General features: G+C 36.3%; 1 protein-coding gene and 1 non-coding gene across 2 annotated transcripts; one reads left to right on the top strand and one right to left on the bottom strand.

Annotated features, from left to right (window-relative positions):
- Window positions 1-2,036: 2,036 nt before the first annotated feature.
- Window positions 2,037-3,761, bottom strand: LOC137618926 (uncharacterized protein PF3D7_1120000-like). Its single transcript, XM_068349129.1, has 2 exons — window positions 2,619-3,761; window positions 2,037-2,222 (listed from the first exon to the last, which is right to left on the bottom strand). The coding sequence occupies exons 1-2, from the start codon at window positions 3,759-3,761 to the stop codon at window positions 2,037-2,039; spliced, it is 1,329 nt and encodes a 442-aa protein (XP_068205230.1).
- A 12,663-nt stretch (window positions 3,762-16,424) lies between these two features.
- On the top strand, window positions 16,425-16,496 carry TRNAI-UAU (transfer RNA isoleucine (anticodon UAU)). Its single transcript has one exon. It is a non-coding gene; the product is annotated as a tRNA-Ile (tRNA).
- Window positions 16,497-21,194: the final 4,698 nt, after the last annotated feature.

Below are 21,194 nucleotides of genomic sequence, written 5' to 3'. Positions count from 1 at the left end.
AATCACTTAACTCTTGTCGGTTAAAGATATCTTTATTAACAGCTCTAATATGAACTTATTTCATAATAAATATAAACTTATTCCAATGCTGCCCTTCAAGATATAAATGATTATAACTTTATCTCTAAGAAACGTGTGTAGGGTTAGCAAACAGTGTTTGTTACATCTCTCAGGTTTGTTGAATGTGAGAGTGTTGGTGCTCAACTTATTCGGATATCGGACCGGAGAGGTTTTCCTGGAATCATTTCTTTCACCTTAATTCCAATTATAAATTTTAGTTCTTGTTCTTGTTCTTGTTGTTGGGCGGAGGGATTTGCCTTTCCATCGGCACCTCCTTGGGTTTCTTCTTTATTCTAATTCTTTTATTTTCTTCTCTCTTTTTTTCCACATTTGATAGATATATTCTTTTCTTTTCTCTATTCCTTCTTTCTTGAACAGCACGTTTCCTATTATCTTCTTCTTTTCTTCTTCATACGGCTGTTGCAATTCCACTATTTTTCTTCTTTCGTCGCTGAGGTCTGGACACTCAAGAATAAAGTGGGCGAGGTCTTCATTAACTGCCCCACATAGTTTACATTCTACCCTACCTCCCGCTTCATGTCTTTTCCTATCGTTTAATTTCAAACAGTTGGCCCTAGCTCTGTACATAATAATAGAATTTGGTTTGTTGTCATAAAACATTTCTTCTCCTATTTGCCCTTTTTCTTGTTCGTATATTTCTAAACTATTTTTCTCTTTTATCTCTTCCCTCCACTTTTTACCATCTACTTCTCTAATTTTGGCCTTAAGCTCTTCTCTTCCCATTCTTCTAAAAGTTCTATCGTTCATTTCCATATCTTTAATCCATTTCTTAGTCTCTTTCATCCACCTGCTATTTTCATTTTCTTTCATTTCTTCTAGAATTGTCTTCAGCAAATCATTTCTCCCCTCTTCTATCCCTTTCACAAACCTTAGCCTTTTCCTCCTGCTATCCTAGTTTTCATTTCGGACATTCCTATCTCTCCCCGTAGTGTTGCTACTGCTGCATATGATGGTGCTCCCAAAATTTTTCTTCCTACTCCGTTTTCAATCTGTTGTAATCGTTTTATTTCACTTTCTGTTATGTTCATTACTGCCGTGCCATACAGTATTCCGGGTAAGGCTACATTTTTCCAATATGTTTTTCCTATTAGTATTTTGTGGCAGCTTTTCGCAATAATTGAGTAGGTTAAGTTTGCTAGCTTTTCTGCCTTTTCCATCATTTTCTTCTTTTGTTTTTTAAACATATTTCTTTTCCCTTCTATCTCTATTCCTAAATATTTTATACTATCTGTTACTTTAATACCCTCTATTTCTTCCGGTTTTTCTTTCATATTATATATGATTATATGACTCTTATTCTTGTTTATTTCTAGCCCACATTCTCTACATATTTCTACTAGTATTCTTATGTTTGCTTCTGCATCTACTCTATTTTTTGCTATTATTAGACCGTCATCTGCAAAGAACAATGCCCTAATTTTTATTATTTCGTTTTCAATGCCTTTTCCTTTTTTTTCTAATTTATTTATTATTTTGTATGTAATCAGTTTAAATAGAGTAGTTGAACCCGTACATCCCTGTTTTATCCCACTCGTTACTTCAAATTCTTTATCTACTTCATATCCTATGTTTATTTTTGTTTTGTCTCCTTCGTAGATTTTTTCCACTGTGTCTATTACATTTGGGTGTATTCTATATTCTTTCATAATTTCTATTATTTTTTCCCTCTTTATTGAGTCATATGCTTTTTTGAAATCTATTGAAACTACTATTAAACTTTCCTTCCTTTTGTAGCTTTCTTCTACACAGTATTTTAAGATGAATATGTTGTCTTCTACTCTTCCTCCTTTTGTGAACCCGGCTTGCGTTTCTTTCATCTCCATATTTCTCTCAAGGTGTTCTTCTATTTCATCTTTCATGAGGGCCATAAATATTTTGTATGAGGCATTTGTCAGGGCAATTGGTCTTAGATCTTTTACTGTGGGTTTCTTTACTTTTTTTATCATTTTCGTTTTTTACTTTTTCCACTTTTCGGGCTTGTTCTTCTCCTTCGTTTCATTTTGAAGGCACTTTGTAATGATTTCCAGACATTTGCTGTCATTAGCTATAGTTTTATATAATTCTGGTTTCAGTTCATCTGGACCTGCTGCCTTTTTATTTTTCAATTTTCTTAAAATTTTCTTAACTTTATCCTCTGTTAACTTGGGAATATTCATTGGTGTTATCTTTCTTGTTATTGGTGATATCATATCCATGTGCTCTCTTATTTCTATTGGGAATGAGTGTCCCAATTAATTTTCTTCTTTTTCTATTTCCTTTAATTTTTCTATATAACTTTGTCTTTCTTCACTATTCCATACCTCTTTCATTTTATTTTCGTGCATTTTATAAATGTTTTCACCCCAGAACCTATCTATTTGTTCCTCTGCTACTTCTTTGGATAGTTTTTCTCCATTTTCGTCATATAATTGTATTTCTTCTTCCTTTTCCTTTTTCCCTTTTAGTTTGTCAATATTTTTGAAAATCTTGTTCCTATCCTTCCTTACTTCATTAGCCTTCTTCTTTTCATTTTCCCACATTGCTTCCTTTATTATAACCTGCGTTCTCTCTTTTTGTTGTTTATACAGAAGAAATGCTCTTTCCCTTTCTGCTCCTGTCAGGCATCGTTTTTCTCTGTTAAGTTTTTTTCTCTTTTTTATTTCCTCTCTGATTTCATTGGTTATCCAATCTGGTTCTATCTTTGCTTTCTCTTCTCCAGTTGTTCTCCGTCTGTACTTTGCTTGTAGCTTTCTTTTTGCTGCTTCTTCTACAACTTTATCAAATTCATCCATCCTTGTGATTTCTCTGCTCTCTAGATTATTTTTTAATTCTTCCCTGTATTCCCTAAGACTTTCTTCGTCTGTTTTGTAATACATACTTTCTTTCCAAAATCCTTTTTTGTAGTTTTCTATCGTCGCTTTTACGCTGACCTCTACCTCAGTCAGATTATGGTCAGATATATCTACTTCATCTTTTTCCTCATCTATGTTCATCTCATCGAAGTATTCATACATTTCTTTATTTACCAACACCAGGTCTATGGCACTCCTTTGATCACCTCTCTCCCATGTATATGCTCCTTTGCATTTCTCATCTACATTTAATAATATAAGGTTTTTATTGTTTATTATCTCGAGTATTTTCTTTCCATTTTCATTCTCCTCTTGGTATCCCAAGAAGCCTAGATGACCATTAAAATCTCCCATTATAATTAGTGCTTGATCTTCCTCTACTTCCTCTATTTTTTTCTCTAGCTCTGCTCGTATCTCTATGTTTCTCTCTTTACCTTCCCTATCCCCGCCACAATCCATATATACTACAATAAGTCTCACTTTCTTTTTAAGGATATTCCCTTTTACATCCAATATATCTAAGTTCTTCGAATTAACTTTTTCCATTTCTATATCCTTGTCGTCTTTGTATATCACCATTAACCCCCCTCCTTTTTTATCCTTAAAGTCCCTCATACTCTCCTTCTTAATTGTACCATCACTTATATTAATCTTATCTATTTTTTGTTGTGTTTCAGTTAGCACTACTATGTTGATGTCAAAGCTATCGTTTAGGAGACTTTCCATTTCCATGTATTTTTGCTTTGTTAGTCCTTGTATATTTATAATTTTGAAGCTAATTTTCTTATTCTTTTCCGTTGGTCTGTCGCGTGATCCGTTTTCATTCCTTTTTCTGTTCCCCTTTTGCATTTTTTGTGGTCCTATCTCTACCTCCTTTCTCTGGCCCCCTGTTCTCTGAGGAGTTTCCCGTTTTTTATCATCCAGCCATTCTCTCCATTATCTTGTTTTTCTTTAAGCTCTTCCCTAAGTTTTGCCATAGCCTCTCTTTCCTTTTTCGTCATGTCCTTTGTTATCCCAACTCTTTTTTTCAAAGGATTTTGTTCATGTTTTAGTTTTTTAGCACTTTTTAGGATTTTCCACTTCATTTCTTCATTTTTAAATTTAATAAGCACTGGCCTAGGTCGTCCCCTTCCCCCCTCATTTCGCTTCCCTAGCCTTATTACCTGTTCCATCTCTATCTGATCTAGCTCTAAACTATTTCTGAAAATATCCTGACACCAATTAGTATCCTCTGTTTTTCTTTCCTCTGCTTCCTCTCTTTCAGTTTCTGGTACATTATATATCACTAAATTGCACACTCTCCTTCTTTTTTCCTCCTCTTCTTCTAGTTGTCCTTTGAATTGGATCAGGCACCATTGACTTGTGGAATCGTGATATTTGAATCTTTGTAAATTCATTTGGTCAAGTCGTCCATAAAACTCACACACTGGCCATTTTGGAGAATGATTAAGTCCCTACTTTGATAGGCAAAGAGATGTATTAGGACGTAATGTGTGGTGTGTCCTTTAACAAACAAAGGCAAATCTATAACCAAGCATTTTTAGCCAGAAAGTTCTACCCTAATGGTGTCCTTGAGCTCTGGTATGAGCGTTTTAGCTATGCAAAATACCAATGACTAGTAAATGGGGTCACTGTGTTGTTTTCTGTTTCAAACGGTAATGCAACATTGGATGTTTAAACTGACTGATTTCTGTTTAAAGTAACTCGTTAATTTACTTACCTCATTAATTTTAGCTTGTAATTACTAACATGTCTGTACCTATTTATAGGTGTGATTACCTAGAATTGTTGACTGTAACAACCAATGAATGCCATTTAATTCTTTTGTATGTATTTATTTTTTCATGCCAGACCGTAGGATTTTCTTTGGAATTGGTTTTACCTGGAGCTACAAGAATACTGTTGGTACTTATATAAGCATCATTCAGAACCTACGGAAAAAACAAAAATAGCGACAGAACCATTTACCCTCTCTCTCTCTCTCTCTCTCTCTCTCTCTCTCTCTCTCTCTCTCTCTCTCTCTCTCTCTCTCTCTCTCTCTCAATCTAACTGAATGGCCAATGTGAGTGATGAAGAAAATAATCTATAATTACTATAGTTTTCCACAATTTGCTATCTTTTTTTTCTCTCTCTAAATCTGATATTAAAAATTTGTGAGATAATTTTTGTAAATATAACTGTTTTTATGAAATCTTACAACAGAATAGAAGAGCAGATCTTCTTGTTTCCCCTTAAACATAATTACAAAAGGTTCAGAGATCATTATAGGATAAGAAGGATTAAACCAGCATCATTTATTAACATATACACTTAGATAAAGGGATGATATAGAATTAGATTTCATTTAGTCCCCCTCGAAAGCCAGGACAGAAACGAAAGAAAACTGTGTTGCAAATTCTTGTATTTTCTGCAAAATCTATAGAAAATTGCATAAATTAATTTTTCATTATAGTCAACGAAAATAAAGTTTTCACCTTTGTATTCTATCATTTAGTTTCTTTACTTATTGAATATTGATGGAGCAGGAAAGGCTTCCTCCAATCTCAGTGAACGGTTAATATTACGCAAATTATTGACGAGTTCGATCAGATGGAAAGATATTTTATCATCATAATGACTTTTCAAATACTTCGGGTTATTTAATGTTTTAAGATGATTTTTTATGTTTATAATTATTTCTAATGAATTTGAATGAAACTCTTTATATATTGTGGAAGATTCAGTAAAATATTACATAAATAGTTATAGAGAGAGAAATCAGAATTTTAAAAAGAGCATGATCAAATTGCTTGGATGGGAGCTTACGTGTTACTGTATTACTTTGTAGATTTTCTCTCAATATTATTGAATACCCTCTAGTCTGGAGGGTTGATAAAACACCGATTCTAAACGTGATTGCTCAATCCTCTCACGCATTGGGTATACTGATGGAGATGTTAAATATATTATCATTCTAGAGTATGTACTCCCAATGCAGCTCACTACCTTGCGTAATCTCTGAATGTAAAAACCGTCTAGTTTACCCCAAAATAAGAAGCAAATTTTTCCTACCATTCTTCTGTTCTTCAACACAATGTAGAATGTTTTATATGTACTATTGTATCAAATAGTAACTTTATGCATTGTAATTGTAAACTAAAGGCCTAATATATCAATATATTGATAAATTATATAGAAAATAAACGTAATTCAATAGAGTAATTTAAAACCGTGCTAGAATGATCACCTAACATACAAGTATCGTTTGAACTTTAAAATTTTTTTATATAAAATAAATTTTAGTCAATGCTAACCAGAAAAAAATATGAATTATTATAGAAAATATGTAAAGATGTCTGTGATTTCTCTAATCACTTGTGAACGAATTAAATCTTGAACGTATTTTTAAAAACTTGTCTAGTGAAATATGAAACAGAAGAATATTCATCTTTTAGGTAATTCATGAATGAAAACACCTTTACAATTTCTCTTTTCACATTTGAATAAAATCAACCATCTATAATTTTATCTCAATGATTTAATCTGCAATTTTCCTCTTGATGTTTTAGGAATGATATAAATTGAAATATCTTGTTTCGTACTGTAGGTTTTGAGATCAAAATCTGTCAAAAAAAAAAATTTAAACTTCATTTTTCATTTGTCTGGCTTCCTGTGAGCAATCAGACAAAATTCTCCCACCATCAACAATCTGCAGTTGGCTAGAGTGGTGATGAAAATTGTCCACAACCCAGACATGAATAAGGGCGTGTATGAGGCTTTTGACCAGCAGTGGAGTAGAAACGGCTGCATTATATATATATATATATATATATATATATATATATATATATATATATATATATATATATATATATATATATATATATATGTGTGTGTGTGTGTGTGTGTGTGTTATATATATATATATATATATATATATATATATATATATATATATATATATATATATATATATATATATATATATATATATATATGTGTGTGTGTGTGTGTGTGTGTGTGTTATATATATATATATATATATATATATATATATATATATATATATATATATATATATATATATATATATATATATATATATATATATATAACACATACACACACACACACACACACACACACACATATATATATATATATATATATATATATATATATATATATATATATATATATATATATATATGTGTGTGTGTGTGTGTGTGTGTGTGTGTGTGTGTGTGTGTGTATCCAATACTGGGTTTTTAGAGTTAAAGTTTAGTGAAAGATTGAAAAAACAAATCAATCAGACAATGGCTATGTTGAGTTGAATTTGAAAATGAAATTGCCCTGAAAATACATGTAAAAATCAGACTAATACCAGTTTAGTGAGATCGGTGTTACTGTATGGACATGAATCATGGTATAACAATGAAACAATTTCCAAGAGATTTAGTAGATTTGAGAACAAAGCCTCAGAAGGATATTGGAAGTCAAATGGCAGGACATGATTAGAAATAAAATTATAAGAGAGATTACCCGAGTGCCATATATGGATAAGACCATGGTGAGGGATAGATAGAGATGGTTTGGGCATGCTCTTCGCACTCCCCAAGAGAGATTAGTTCACCAGACTTTCAACTGGGCTCCACAAGGCACTAGAAGAGTTGGAAGACTCAAACCTACATAGCTGAAGACCATGAAGCGTGAAGTAGGAGACGATGAATGGAGAAGTAGGCCTATTGATTCAAAAGTTCAAGATAGAGACGACTGGTGAAATCTAACTGAGGCCCTTTGCATCAATAGGTGCATGAGGAGGTGATGATGAGGATATATACATATAGGCTATACACAAACACACACACACAAATATATATATATATATATATATATATATATATATATATATATATATATATATATATATATATATATATATATATATATATATATATATATATATATATATATATATATATATATATACACATGTATGTTCTCATGACTCCGACATGATAACAGTTTTAATGCTCTTCAGCTACCGCTTACGTTGCCGGCCTGGTTACGATTTTTAACGATCGTAGTTTCTTCACCTCGTCGCTCGACTTACTCCGCTTGTGATTGGCTGAAGTACCCGTCACGCCACCGTAGTTCCTTCATCGAAGGATATGTTTATTACCTAAATTTTTCATATCTTTAGTTCTGTTCTTGCCTTTGTACTCGGCTGAGGATTAACTTTTTGTCCTCCACGGACTTATACATCTGCACCTGCCTCTTGAGTATATTTTGTAATATGTTATTTGTTTGAGTGTTGGATTTATTTACGACTTTGTTATAATTATTTACGAGTGTTGATTTATTCATGTATTTGTGGGTATACGGATATTCACACACCATTCCTCATGTTTCTTATTTGTGTTACGTTAGTGTTTTGCTTTAAGTTTAATTTTTCTTAGGTTATAAATACATTTGTTTTAATTAGTCAACACATTAAGTTTTGATTATTCAGCTTGAGAATTAAGTTCTATAAGTATTATTTAAATTATAATTATATAATAAATCTTTATGATGTTTCCAAGCCTTTAGTTACTTTTTCCTTTCATGTTCAATTTTGACATTGCACATTTTGGGGCTGCCTCTAATTTTATGACATCAGGTCTCATCGGTAATTAGGGCTTGTAAAATATGGGGGCCTGTCCGGGATAATTTTCCATGTGCACTTATATAGGTATATCAATTCACCTTGCCTTTTTGTGAAAGTAACTTAGTTGTTTGTGCTGTTATACAGAAGTGTTAGTACTTTGTAATCTTATGCCGATCCTTAATCTTTCTTAGGTCATCAACACTTTGTCTTGTGACACATAATACAGAACTCAGATGGCGTTTTATTTCCACTGAAGTCACATTGACTAGACCCTTTAAACCGAGAATCCTTAATAGATTTGACTTTAATTAGACATTAGAATCTTATCTAGAACTTAAACTGTCAAGTGTTCCAAGAATCTTTACAATTTGCTATCAACTTGAGGTAGTTAATGTTCGTATCTTGCACTTAAGGCAACAAGCCAGCCTGAATCTTGAAATGAATCTTGCCTGAATCTTATATTGAATCATCACTGAATATTACCTCATCACTGAACATAGTGATAATACAGCTTCACATGTACTTAATACCTTTTGTATTCAATTTGTGTATTGTATATTTAACCTGTAACCAACACTCAATCCTTCAGAGGAATTTTCCTGCTGTTACAATGAGTGAATTTGATGTCCATGCCTTTTGCTCTAAGCCACATTTTACATACTTGAGTAAATTCACTTTAAGTAAAGGTGAATGGAAGGTTATTCTTATGTACTTATATGCTAAAATTACTCTAGAAATAACGTAATACTAATAGTCTGAGGGTAATAATATCCAAGTTTAGATCCACCGTCGTCTAGCCCGCGTTCTATAGGTGCCTTTGTATGGTGCCGCTGTTTGTTCCGCTTAAAGCGATTGATGTTTAATAACGAAATGAGATCTGATTAGATCTACTTCATAAGAGTTATTACAACAGCAAAGTAACAAAGCATCTGAATTTGTAATGATTAACTAATAATGGAGCATTTTCTTCCTTCACTATTACTAAAGTACTATTTTTAGTTGCTAAATATTTATAAGGTATTATATCTTTTTTTCACTTACATAATTATTGTAGCTCATTAACTTATACATCGAAAGTGACATAAACCTTGTCACTTCGAGTTAATTTGGAAAGGACCTATCGAAAATAAGCAAAAGAAGAAGCAAAGAAACAGAAAAATATTTTTCTAATAGCCTCCGGTGCGTGTCTCCACTTGCAAAGTCGAAGCGATGAATCCTTCTTTAATCCCTTCTAAATATTGGCATCAGGATCCTTATTATCAAAAACCGATAAAGGTCAGGCAGCAGAGGACATCTCAACTCTCGGAAAACCTTATGAACACCTTTCCTTGATTGACTGACTGACTGACTGACTGACTGACGCTCAATCCTTTCTGCTTCATATTCAATCACTTCAAAAGATCTGCTTTCATTCAGCTGTCTCAAAAAGCCTCGTTCACAAAACATTTATTGAAAAGTTACATGTTTTTCCACACTATTGAAAAACAGCCCTAAATTGATGGGAGATTTCTGGGAAGACTATTGAAGGTATTTGGGTTACCTGTTTGGGCCATATTTTCACTATTTATTGGTATGCCAATTCTGATAATAAAGACGAGGGAATATTTTCTCGTTTGTACAAAGGAACAAGATGTTTTTCAGGGACATGTTTATCACTGGTGAAATCAGGTTTTAAGATCACAAAAAAAAAAAAAAAAAAAAAAAAAATAAGTATAAGCGTGTACATCCAAAAGCGCGGTTGGCATAGAAGCGAAAAAGGTATTCATATTAACACCAGAAATCCTTGTGTTAAAATGAGTAACATCAGTATCTGAAGATCGATTCTGGAATGAGGCGATAATATCTCTTGAGTTTGTCTGCAAATATTTGTTTTCGGTCTCACTTGCAGACAACCTTTGCTAAAGATGTTGAGGCAATTAACGTTAGAGCTATGTTTAGGTCCAAGTTCCTCAGTTTTGAGGACAGTACGATATTTTGCATCCTAAAACTTCTGTATTGGAAATGCAACAGTACTGGGTATGATATATATATATATATATATATATATATATATATATATATATATATATATATATATATATATATATATATATATATATATATATATATATATATATATATATATATATATATTTATATATATATAGTTATCAATATATATACTTATATATATATATATATATATATATACAGAAGGGGAGAGAGAGAGAGAGAGAGAGAGAGAGAGAGAGAGAGAGAGAGAGAGAGAGAGAGAGAGAGAGAGAGAGAGTATATTATTGTTGCTCTAAGAAACTATGAATTTATAGAACCGTTTAAATTTCCGTAAAATCCGAATTGGAAAACCAACAAACCTATGGTTGAATTTCTCCAATCCATTTAACACTATACTAATGAAGATACTGTTTTCAGATATGTCTATGGAAAGCCTATAAGGCAATTTATATAACTGATTTTCAATTAAATATTCTAATTCACATATAATCTTATGGTTTATTTTACAATATTCAGTTTTATTTTGTCTTTCAAACAGTATAAAGTTATTTATCCAGGGATACGAATGATAACTAAAAGCAAGTTACTACTTGAATTTAACAATTGGTTCAATTTTACCTTAATTTAGTTGTTATTTTTTTCCGTTCAACTCTAGTGTGTTTCCGTGAATTACTTCACGTAAAAAGTCCTCATTTCTGAATATATACAAGAGAGAGAGAGAGAGAGAGAGAGAGAGAGAGAGAGAGAGAGAGAGAGAGAGAGAGAGAGAGAGAGAGAGTACAACTGTTGAATTTAATCTTCCTTTGACGCAATGAATACTTGGTGATGACTTGAGTTATTTTCTGGAATTAAACAAATAGCGGTGAATGTCGTGTGGTCTATAAAAGGAGATAATGTTATTCCTGGATTTTTTTTCCAATATTTCATGGAAGATAATTGTGCTTAATTATACTCTATCCATGGAAGATATTTATGCATATATATATATATATATATATATATATATATATATATATATATATATATATATATATATATATATATATATATATATATATATATATATATATATACATATATATATATATATATATATATATATATATATATATATATATATATATATATATATATATATATATATATATATATATATATATATATATATATATATATATATATATATATCTCTCTCTTTCTCTCTCTCTCTCTCTCTCTCTCTCTCTCTCTCTCTCTCTCTCTCTCTCTCTCTCTCTCTGGTTCCTCATCTTGTTATGAATCCAAGAAAAAGTTTTAATATTTCTCCATTTTCCTATTGAATGAAGGATTTGAAGTTCTTTGGGATACTAACATCGAAGGTCATTGATGCTGTCTTCCTATTGAAAGAAAAAACATTTCGTAATTTTTCTAATAAGGATGCCTTATTTCAACTTTTTATTAATTATTTTTTTATGCAAACAAGTTCTTTTTAAAAATCTCCCTGACCTCGGAGAAGAAGAACAGATAGGGATTCTTTGCAGCAATTCGTCTGTTTGCCATTTGTCACCTGGATCTCAACCAAGTGTTGGGAAATTGATTCGGTTTATTAAAAGCTTATTTTAGGGGGCCCCTCCCCCCACCACATCATTCACCGGAGATAATATGTGAAGAGGCAGAGGCAGAGACTCCTCCATCCTCAACCATCGACGCTGGAAGGCGGAATAAAAAGTGATTTTCTCTTAAAGGGTTTGAAATTACGCATTCCTCTAAGGTGGAAAACTGCATTTCATACGATACTGGACTGCTCAAATATTCATTAAACATCTTTTTCCAGTTCCAATAAAAGAGTTCAAAGCTTTTTAGTGAGGTGTAGATCCCAAACACCCAAACAAAGATATATAAAAAGAAATCTATTTCCAATACCATTTTTACTATTCTCACTGTTCCCATTTTTCAGACTCAACTATTATGAGGGAAATAAAAAGCCGTGAAAGCAATGCTTTCAAGCAATGATTCTTCTCTGTTGCTTTCTTTCAAACCTCGGTTTTCGTAATTACGTTTTTTACTTGTTGATTCTTTGTTGGTCAACAATTTTATTATGAGTTATAGTTAACATCCGACGTTCAGTTGGAATTCTAAATGTATTTGCATGTGCAAAGTCTATCCAAATGCTGTAGATGTAAAATTCAAATAAAACATTTATAGCACAGAGGAACAAAACTGTCTCAAAATAGAAATATAAAATAAGAAAACTCAATGAATAGACTACTATCTAATCTAAGATTTTTTATGTTACTGATATAAATTCATTCATATTCTCTCTCTCTCTCTCTCTCTCTCTCTCTCTCTCTCTCTCTCTCTCTCTCTCTCTCTCTCTCTCCTTTTTGTTTAAGGTTAAGAAGATTTGCTTTACAATGCTCCCATTGAGGTCGAATGGCAAATTTTATTCCTTCATGTCTATGGTATTTGTCAATTATTTTTTTTTTTGGGGGGGGGGGGGGGGGGGGGCCTGATGATGCAACATTTGATAAGATCAAAATTTGGAAAATAACCGGCGTCATTTTTCCCGAAATATTCATATGGAAAAAAGATATATTAGTAAAAGTCAAACCTCATTTTCCTCCTTCTGCCAAATAAGAGACAGGTTGACCGCAATGAAGAGGAATGAGTCTTTCCATTACCTTTTCTCTTCCACTGAGGTGTTTAGGGAAAACCAATGATAAAGGTAATTAAAGTATGACCACGTTACTTGCTATCACGTCAGACCAAGAGAAGAGGAGCCTGAAGCTATGACGTCACACGATGTTTGCCTACGAATGTCTTCGGGAAAAACACGTATTGATCCTGACGCTCATTTTTCATTATTGCGTGAGCTATTATTATTATTATTATTATTATGATTATTATTATTATTATTTTTATTATTATTATTATTATTATTATTATTATTATTATTATTAGGTAAGCTTCAACCCTAGTTGTGAAAGCAGAATGCAATAAGCTCAAGGGATCCAACAAGGAAAAAATACGATAATGAAGAAAGGAAATGAGTATATATGTATGTGTGCCTCTTGGGGGAAAATCACGCTACATTCTCTATATTAATTTCAAAATTAAAATGCCATACACATTGCAATAAGAGGATTGGTAAGAGGAAACGTACTTTGCCCATAACCCAGAGGTCCGTGGATCAAAACCACGCTCTGCTAAATCAGTATTTTACTGAAAATAGAAAGAGGTCACTTTCAAGTAAAAATGCCTCAAATATGACCAGAAGCAAAGTGGTGCTGTAGAGGTGTGCTGGGCCCATAACCCAGAGGTCTGTGAATCGAAACCACACTGTGCTACAACAGTATTTTACTGAGAAATAAAAAGACATCACTTTCAAGTAAAAATGCCTCCAATATAACCAGAAGCAGAGTGGCGCAGTGGAAGTGTGCTGGGCCCATAACCCAAAAGTCCGTGGATCGAAACCATACTCTGCTACAACATTATTTTACTGAGAAATAAAAAGACGTCACTTTCCAGTAAAAATGCCTACAATATAACCAGATGCAGAGTGGGGCAGTGGAAGCGTGCTGGGCCCATAACCCAGAGGTCCGTGGATCGAAACCACGCTCTGCTACAACAGTATTCTACTGAGAGATAGAGAGACGTCACTTTCAAGTAAAAATGTCTCCAATGTAACCAGAAGCAGAGTGGCACAGTGGAAGCGTGCTGGGCCCATAACCCAAAGGTCTGTGGATCGAAACCACGCTCTGCTACAACAGTATTTTACTGAGAGATAGAGAGACGTCACTTTCAGGTAAAAATGTCTCCAATATAACCAGAAGCAGAGTGGCGCAGTGGGAGCGTGCTGGGCCCATAACCAAGAGGTCCGTGGATCGAAACCATGCTCTGCTACAACATTATTTTACTGAGAAATAAAAAGACGTCACTTTCAAGTAAAAATGCCTCCAATATAGCCAGAAGCAGAGTGGCGCGGCAGAAGCGTGCTGGGCCCATAACCCAGAGGTCCGTGGATTGAAACCATGCTCTGCTACAATATTATTTTACTGAGAAATAAAAAGACGTTACTTTCAAGTAAAAAGGCCTCAAATATAACCAGAAGTAGATTGGCGCAGTCGAAGCGTGCTGAGCCATAACCCAGAGGTCCGTGGATTGAAACTATGCTCTGCTAAAACATTAGTTTACTGAAAAATATAAAGACGTCACTTGCAAGTAAAAATGTCTCCAATATAACCAGAAGCAGAGTGGCGCAATGGAAGCGTGCTGGGCCCATAACCCAGAGGTCCGTGGATCGAAACCCCGCTCTGCTACAACAGTATTTTACTGAAAAATAGAAAGAATTTACTTTCAAGTAAAAATGCCTCCAATATAACCAGAAGCAGAGTGGCGAAGTGGAAGCGTGCTGGGCCCATAACCCAGAGGTCCGTGGATCGAAACCATACTCTGCTACAACATTATTTTACTGAGAAATAAAAAGACGTCACTTTCAAGTAAAAATGACTCCAATATAACCAGAAGCAGAGTGGCGCAGTGGAAGCGTGCTGGGCCCATAACCCAGAGGTCCGTGGATCGATACCATGCTCTGCTACAACATTATTTTACTGAAAAATAAAAAAAACGTCGCTTCCAAGTAAAAATGCCGCCAATAAACTTAGAAGCAGAGTGGCGCAGTGGAAGCGTGCTGGGCCAATAGCCCAGAGGTCCGTGGATCGAAACCATGCTATGCTACAACATTATTTTACTGAGAAATAAAAAGACATCACTTTCAAGTAGAAATGCCTTCGATAAAACCAGAAGCAGAGTGGGGCAGGGGAAACGTGCTGGGCCCATAACCCAGAGTTCCGTGGATCGAAACCATACTCTGCCACAACATTATATTACTGAGAAATAAAAAGACATCACTTTTAAGTAAAAATGCCTGCAATATAACCAGAAGCAGAGTGGCGCAGTGGAAGCGTGCTGGGCCCATAACCCAAAGGTCCGTGGATCGAAACCACGCTCTGCTACAACAGTATTTTACTGAGAGATAGAAAGACGTCACTTTCAAGTAAAAATGTCTCCAAAATAACCAGAAGCAGAGTGGCGCAGTGGAAGCGTGCTGGTCCCATAACCCAGAGGTCCGTGGATCAAAACCACGCTCTGCTACAACATTATTCTACTGAGAAATAGGAAGACATCACTATCAAGTAAAAATGCCTCCAATATAACTGGAAGCAGAGTGGTGCAGTGGAAGCGTGCTGGGCCCATAACCCAGAGGTCCGTGGATCGAAACCATGCTCTGCTAGAACATTATATTACTGATAATAAAAAGACGTCACTTTCAAGTAAAAATGCCTCCAATATAACCAGAAGCAGAGTGGCACAGTGGAAGCGTGCTGGGCCCATATCCCAGAGGTCTGTGGATCGAAACAGCGCTCTGCTACAACAGTATTTTACTGAGAGATAGAGAGATGTCAATTTCAAGTAAAAATGCCTCCAATATAACCAGAAGCAGAGTGGCACAGTGGAAGCGTGCTGGGCCCATAACCCAGAGGTCTCTGGATCGAAACCACGCTCTGCTACAACAGTATTTTACTGAGAGATAGAGAGATGTCACTTTCAAGTAAAAATGTCTCCAATATAACCAGAAGCAGAGTGGCGCAGTGGAAGCGTGCTGGGCCCATAACCCAGAGGTCCGTGGATCGAAACCACGCTCTGCTACAACAGTATTTTACTGAGGGATAGAAAGACGTCACTTTCAAGTAAAAATGTCTAGAAAATAACCAGAAGCAGAGTGGCGTAGTGGAAGCGTGCTGGGCCCATAACCAAGAGGTCCGTGGATCAAAACCACGCTCTGCTACAGCATTATTCTACTGAGAAATAGGAAGACATCACTATCAAGTAAAAATGCCTCCAATATAACTGGAAGCAGAGTGGCGCAGTGGAAGCGTGCTGGGCCTATAACCCAGAGGTCCGTGGATCGAAACCATGCTCTGCTACAACATTATATTACTGATAATAAAAAGACGTCACTTTCAAGTAAAAATGCCTCCAATATAGCCAGAAGCAGAGTGGCACAGTGGAAGCGTGCTGGGCCCATATCCCAGAGGTCTGTGGATCGAAACCACGCTCTGCTACAACAGTATTTTACTGAGAGATAGAAGGAAGTCACTTTCAAGTAAAAATGCCTCCAATATAACCAGAAGCAGAGTGGCACAGTGGAAGCGTGCTGGGCCTATAACCCAGAGGTCCGTGGATCGAAACCATGCTCTGCTACAACATTATATTACTGATAATAAAAAGACGTCACTTTCAAGTAAAAATGCTTCCAATATAACCAAAAGCAGAGTGGCCCAGTAGAAGCGTGCTGGGCCCATAACCCAGAGGTCAGTGGATCGAAACCACGCTCTGCTACAACAGTATTTTACTGAGAGATAGAAAGATGTCACTTTCAAGTAAAAATGTCTCCAATATAACCAGAAGCAGATTGGCGCAGTGGAAGCGTGCTGGGCCCATAACCCAGAGGTCCGTGGATCAAAAACACGCTCTGCTATAAAAGTATTTTACTGAGAGATAGAAAGACGTCACTTTCAAGTAAAAATGTCTCCAATATAAACAGAATCAGCATGGCGCAGTGGAAGCGAGCTGGGTCCATAACCCAGAGGTCCGTAGATCGAAACCACGCTCTGCTACAACAGTATTTTACTGAGAGATAGAAAGACGTCACTTTCAAGTAAAAGTGCCTCCAATATAACCATAAGCAGAGTGGCGCAGTGGAAGCCTGCTGGGCCCATAATCCAGAGGTCCGTGGATCGAAACCATGCTCTGCTATAACATTATTTTACATAGAAATAAAAAGACGTCACTTTTAAGTAAAAATGCCTCCAATATAAATGGAAGCAGAGTGGCGCAGTGGAAGCGTGCTGGGCCCATAACCCAGAGGTCCGTGGATCGAAACTATGCTCTGCTACAACATTATTTTACTGAAAAATAAAAATACGTCACTTTCGAGTAAAAATGCTTCCAATATAACCAGAAGCAGAGTGGCACAGTGGAAGCGTGCTGGGCCCATATCCCAGAGGTCCGTGGATCAAAATCACGCTCTGCTACAACAGTATTTTACTGAGAAATAGAAAGACATCACTTTCAAGTAAAAATGGCTCAAATATAACTAGAAGCAGAGTGGTGCAGTAGAAGTGTGCTGGGCCAATAACCCAGAGGTCCTTGGATCGAAACCACGCTCTGCTATAACCGTATTTTACTGAAAAATAAAAAGACTTTACTTTCAAGTGAAAATGTTTACAATATAACCAGAAGCAGAGTGGCGCAGTGGAAGCGTGCTGGGCCCATAACCCAGAGGTCCGTGGATCAAAATCACGCTCTGCTACAACAGTATTTTACTGAGAAATAGAAAGACATCACTTTCAAGTAAAAATGGCTCAAATATAACTAGAAGCAGAGTGGTGCAGTAGAAGTGTGCTGGGCCAATAACCCAGAGGTCCTTGGATCGAAACCACGCTCTGCTATAACCGTATTTTACTGAAAAATAAAAAGACTTTACTTTCAAGTGAAAATGTTTACAATATAACCAGAAGAAGAGTGGAGCAGTGGAAGCCTGCTGGGCCCATATCCCAGAGGTCTGTGGATCGAAACCACGCTCTGCTACAACAGTATTTTACTGAGAGATAGAGAGACGTCACTTTCAAGTAAAAATGTCTCCAATATAACCAGAAGCAGAGTGGCGCAGTGGGAGCGTGCTGGGCCCATAACCCAGAGGTCCGTGGATCGAAACCATGCTCTGCTACAACATTATTTTACTGAGAAATAAAAAGACGTCACTTTCAAGTAAAAATGCCTCCAATATAGCCAGAAGCAGAGTGGCGCGGCAGAAGCGTGCTGGGCCCATAACCCAGATAAGTCCGTGGATTGAAACCATGCTCTGCTACAACATTATTTTACTGAGAAATAAAAAGACGTTACTTTCAAGTAAAAATGCCTCAAATATAACCAGAAGTAGATTGGCGCAGTCGAAGCGTGCTGGGCCAAAACCCAGAGGTCCGTGGATTGAAACTATGCTCTGCTAAAACATTAGTTTACTGAAAAATATAAAGACGTCACTTTCAAGTAAAAATGCCTCCAATATAACCAGAAGCAGAGTGGCGCAATGGAAGCGTGCTGGGCCAATAACCCAGAGGTCCGTGGATCGAAACCCCGCTCTGCTACAACAGTATTTTACTGAAAAATAGAAAGAATTTACTTTCAAGTAAAAATGCCTCCAATATAACCAGAAGCAGAGTGGCGAAGTGGAAGCGTGCTGGGCCCATAACCCAGAGGTCCGTGGATCGAAACCATACTCTGCTACAACATTATTTTACTGAGAAATAAAAAGACGTCACTTTCAAGTAAAAATGACTCCAATATAACCAGAAGCAGAGTGGCGCAGTGGAAGCGTGCTGGGCCCATAACCCAGAGGTCCGTGGATCGATACCATGCTTTGCTACAACATTATTTTACTGAAAAATAAAAAAAACGTCGCTTCCAAGTAAAAATGCCGCCAATAAACCTGAAAGCAGAGTGGCGCAGTGGAAGCGTGCTGGGCCAATAGCCCAGATGTCCGTGGATCGAAACCATGCTATGCTACAACATTATTTTACTGAGAAATAAAAAGACATCACTTTCAAGTAGAAATGCCTTCGATATAACCAGAAGCAGAGTGGGGCAGTGGAAACGTGCTGGGCCCATAACCCAGAGTTCCGTGGATCGAAACCATACTCTGCCACAACATTATATTACTGAGAAATAAAAAGACATCACTTTTAAGTAAAAATGCCTGCAATATAACCAGAAGCAGAGTGGCGCAGTGGAAGCGTGCTGGGCCCATAACCCAAAGGTCCGTGGATCGAAACCACGCTCTGCTACAACAGTATTTTACTGAGAGATAGAAAGACGTCACTTTCAAGTAAAAATGTCTCCAAAATAACCAGAAGCAGAGTGGCGCAGTGGAAGCGTGCTGGTCCCATAACCCAGAGGTCCGTGGATCAAATCTAAGCTATGCTACAACAGTATTTTACTGAGAGATAGAAGGAAGTCACTTTCAAGTAAAAATGCCTCCAAAATAACCAGAAGCAGAGTGGCGCAGTGGAAGCGTGCTGGGCCCATAACCCGGAGGTCCGTGGATCAAAACCACGCTCTGCTATAACAGTATTTTACTGAGAGATAGAAAGACGTCACTTTCAAGTAAAAATGTCTCCAATATAAACAGAATCAGAATGGCGCAGTGGAAGCGTGCTGGGTCCATAACCCCGAGGTCCGTGGATCGAAACCACGCTCTGCTACAACAGTATTTTACTGAGAGATAGAAAACGTCACTTTCAAGTAAAAGTGCCTGCAATATAACCATAAGCAGAGTGGCGCAGTGGAAGCGTGCTGGGCCAATAATCCAGAGGTCCGTGGATCGAAACCATGCTCTGCTACAACATTATTTTACTGAGAAATAAAAAGACGTCACTTTTAAGTAAAAATGCCTCCAATATAACTGGAAGCAGAGTGGCGCAGTGGAAGCGTGCTGGGCCCATAACCCAGAGGTCCGTTGATCGAAACTATGCTCTGCAACAACATTATTTTACTGAAAAATAAAAAGACGTCACTTTCGAGTAAAAATGCTTCCAATATAACCAGAAGCAGAGTGGCACAGTGGAAGCCTGCTGGGCCCATAATCCAGAGGTCCGTGGATCGAAACCATGCTCTGCTATAACATTATTTTACATAGAAATAAAAAGACGTCACTTTTAAGTAAAAATGCCTCCAATATAAATGGAAGCAGAGTGGCGCAGTGGAAGCGTGCTGGGCCCATAACCCAGAGGTCCGTGGATCGAAACTATGCTCTGCTACAACATTATTTTACTGAAAAATAAAAATACGTCACTTTCGAGTAAAAATGCTTCCAATATAACCAGAAGCAGAGTGGCACAGTGGAAGCGTGCTGGGCCCATATCCCAGAGGTCCGTGGATCAAAATCACGCTCTGCTACAACAGTATTTTACTGAGAAATAGAAAGACATCACTTTCAAGTAAAAATGGCTCAAATATAACTAGAAGCAGAGTGGTGCAGTAGAAGTGTGCTGGGCCAATAACCCAGAGGTCCTTGGATCGAAACCACGCTCTGCTATAACCGTATTTTACTGAAAAATAAAAAGACTTTACTTTCAAGTGAAAATGTTTACAATATAACCAGAAGCAGAGTGGCGCAGTGGAAGCGTGCTGGGCCCATAACCCAGAGGTCCGTGGATCAAAATCACGCTCTGCTACAACAGTATTTTACTGAGAAATAGAAAGACATCACTTTCAAGTAAAAATGGCTCAAATATAACTAGAAGCAGAGTGGTGCAGTAGAAGTGTGCTGGGCCAATAACCCAGAGGTCCTTGGATCGAAACCACGCTCTGCTATAACCGTATTTTACTGAAAAATAAAAAGACTTTACTTTCAAGTGAAAATGTTTACAATATAACCAGAAGAAGAGTGGAGCAGTGGAAGCCTGCTGGGCCCATATCCCAGAGGTCTGTGGATCGAAACCACGCTCTGCTACAACAGTATTTTACTGAGAGATAGAGAGACGTCACTTTCAAGTAAAAATGTCTCCAATATAACCAGAAGCAGAGTGGCGCAGTGGGAGCGTGCTGGGCCCATAACCCAGAGG

The sequence above is a fragment of the Palaemon carinicauda genome, chromosome 25, assembly GCF_036898095.1.
Source record: "Palaemon carinicauda isolate YSFRI2023 chromosome 25, ASM3689809v2, whole genome shotgun sequence".
In the NCBI taxonomy this organism is placed as follows: domain Eukaryota; kingdom Metazoa; phylum Arthropoda; class Malacostraca; order Decapoda; family Palaemonidae; genus Palaemon; species Palaemon carinicauda.
This window is presented reverse-complemented; position numbering and strand designations above follow the sequence as displayed.